Here is a 2,721-nt window from a genome sequence, read left to right on the forward strand (position 1 = left end):
GCTACCCACCCCAGTGACCCTTGCCAAGCCTGGAACAAGCCAGGACAGGCCCCACTGCCCTACCCCTTCCATGGGATTTGTTCCTCCCTCAGCCCTTGTCCCTGGGACCCTCTGAGCCCTCCCTACAGTAACAGAGGATCCCAGGCACCATGCTGGAGAGGGGTGACAGGTGAGGTCCCTTCTCACAGGGCAGATCTCCCTGCTGTTCATCCTCTCCCCTCCCTGGACTGCTGCAGGGCTGAGAAGCCACAAGGCAGGTACAGTTCATTTTTGCTCCTCATTGTATCTGAGCCCCCAAAATCTGAGGTGGTAGTAGAAGTGGAGCCCTTCTGCCCCACTGGGAGATGACTCCAGGGCAAGAACCAACACATAGCAGCACTGTACCCTGCTCCTGCCCCCCTTGCCCCACGTACCTGTGGAAGAGAATGGATTTCACCAGGGTGACCACGTCTCGGCTTGCATTGTGCCCAGCACAGACAATTGCCATATGCAGGAGCTGCCCCGGGACAAGAGGGATTGTCAGCCCCTTCCCAGGGCAGCACTCAGGGGCATGGAGCCCCAGCATTAAGCATCCTCTGGCACAGCCTCAGCAGAGGTTGTCACACTGTTGCTCTGACAGCTCGTACTTGATTGATACCTCCCCTCCCCTCCCTTCCTCTACTCCCTGCCATCATCAGGCTAAGGGGTCCATGCTGCTAAACATAGTCCAGGCTCCTCTGTTCTGCCCATCTCATTTCATGCAGTACATTATTTACAGGAAGAGGCTCTGCAGGAGAGAGGAGTAAGGGCAGCAGTCCACGCTGGTCTATGCCCATCACCAGCACAGTCACAACAGGTCACCGGACCCCTGCCAGGGACACTGGCCAGCACGCTTATCTGCATGGCATGGGTGGGGAAACTGAGGCAGGGAGAAAGGAAAGCTGTGCCACTGATCAGAGGCAGAGTTGGGAACAGAACTCAGGAATCCTGGTGCTGGCCACTAGCTGCCAGCTCACATGCCTGGCTGGGCACTAACATTTTCAGAGGGGGTAGGTGGGGAAGGAGCGCTGTCAGCAACATTGCCTTCAATTTCTCAGTAAGTTCCCATTAGTTCAGGAGGCCCCGGCACAGCCAGCATGCTGGGGGAGCTGTGCAAGGCAGGGCCAGTGTTATAGGGCCCCAGAAGACCCTGGTGGCTTGGGCCACGCATACAGCTGCTTTGGGGTGCTGCTGTTCCTGGGGTAGTGCCATGACTTACCTCACACTTCTGCACCGTCCGCTGCTTGGTGCAGTCTGTGCGGTTGCTCTTCTCCTCCCCTGCAGCATCCCTGTCCTCCACAGAGGCTGCCCATGGCTGGCTGCCGTCACCCCCCTCTGTGGCCCCCACCTGCACCAGGGACTGGCTGAGTTGTAGGCGCAGCTGCTGGTTCTCCTCCTCCACCCTGTGCACCTGAGACACCAAGGCCTCTCGTTCCACGTCCCGGCTGGGCTGTTCTCCAAAGCAAGGAGACAGCAGGAGAGAGCGGCCATCTGAAGGGAGACCCACCCCACCCCCAGCAACCACTGTGAGTCTACGCCATGGGACGTGGTGGGATCCTGGGTTAAGCACACTGGCTCCAGTGTGGTTTGCCCCTATACTAGGCTCTGTGAGGGAGCAGAAAAGCTCACCTCTCTGCACCAAAGCCTGTGGTGCACAAGCACCTGCCAAGCATGGGAGAGAGAAGCAAGTGCAGCAGTTGGGGCTGATCTCAGCCCACCACTGGCATGGTGATAACAGGTCACCAAAGCAATCGTGTGCCACCCTGCAAGCCCCTGGCCCAGCTCCCTCATTCGCAGCACCATGTGCTGTCTGCACCAGCCCCCAGAGGAGGTAAGGAGCCTTTCCCAAAGCGGGGAAGCCAAGATGCAGAGAGGGAAAGACCTTGGCCCAATTGTACACACCTCTTGTTATGGAAAAGCCGGGAGATCGACTCAAGAGTCCTAGCTCCCCGCTGGGGCTCAACCACCATGTGGGCCCTGTCACTCCCTCCCCCTCCCCTGTGTGACGCCCCCGGGGGCCACACAAGCTGCACTTACACTCCAGACCGCCTGCCAGGAGGTACAGCCATGAGAGGAGGATGACCAGCGTTGCTGTGACGAGCAGCAGCTTCAGCTTCCCGCGCCAGGACAGCAGCATGGCGGATATGTAGGCTGGGCAGGCCAAGGGCCGTGGCAGCAAGGATCACGTGGGCGGGCCTAGCCTCGCTGGCCCCAGCATCCTAGAGCCTAGATCCAGGAGGGTGGAAGCACATGGACAGGTCAGCTGCAGAGCCACCACCTCAGTGCCCTGGAACCCAGCTGGGCATCGACCACAGAGGCAGGAGCACATGGCCCCAGCATGCCCCACTCCAGCCAACACTGGGAGTCAGGCTGCATACAGGCCCCCAGGCCATTCTCTCCTCCCCCTGCACCTTGTGACACCAGCCTCAAAAAGGCATGCGAGGAGCCCCCTTTTCATGGCTGCTGGATCTGGATGTTGAAAGCATCTCCCTCCCTGCTTCTCTGCTGCACAGCCCAACCTTCCCCCCCACTTTTTTTTTTCTTCCTCAGTTTTTATGGCTCAATAGCAACCAGTCAGTTTGGTTTCAATTGTGACCAGAGCCCCAGTTTACAATGTGGGTTCTGGTCACAATTTAAGTGCTCCAATAAGAAACATGCACCGTGCGCTGCATACCCTCCTGTTTGGTAAAGCTTATGCACCCT

General features: G+C 58.6%; 1 protein-coding gene across 8 annotated transcripts in view; it reads right to left on the reverse strand.

The window, feature by feature from the left end:
- LARGE2 (LARGE xylosyl- and glucuronyltransferase 2) overlaps positions 1 to 2,721 on the reverse strand; it is a 100,183-nt gene that overhangs the window by 66,131 nt on the left and 31,331 nt on the right. For all 8 annotated transcript variants that reach the window (XM_019519312.1, XM_019519311.1, XM_019519310.1 and 5 more), the window contains exons 2-4: positions 2,056 to 2,244; positions 1,238 to 1,509; positions 414 to 496 (exon numbers count right to left, since the gene is read on the reverse strand). In XM_019519312.1, coding sequence (XP_019374857.1) covers positions 414 to 496; positions 1,238 to 1,509; positions 2,056 to 2,155 — 455 coding nt within the window. In that variant the 5' untranslated portion in view covers positions 2,156 to 2,244. The remainder of the gene's footprint in view (positions 1 to 413; positions 497 to 1,237; positions 1,510 to 2,055; positions 2,245 to 2,721) is intronic.

This window comes from Gavialis gangeticus, unplaced genomic scaffold (assembly GCF_001723915.1).
Source record: "Gavialis gangeticus isolate Ggan-Ray unplaced genomic scaffold, GavGan_comp1, whole genome shotgun sequence".
NCBI lineage: Eukaryota > Metazoa > Chordata > Crocodylia > Gavialidae > Gavialis > Gavialis gangeticus.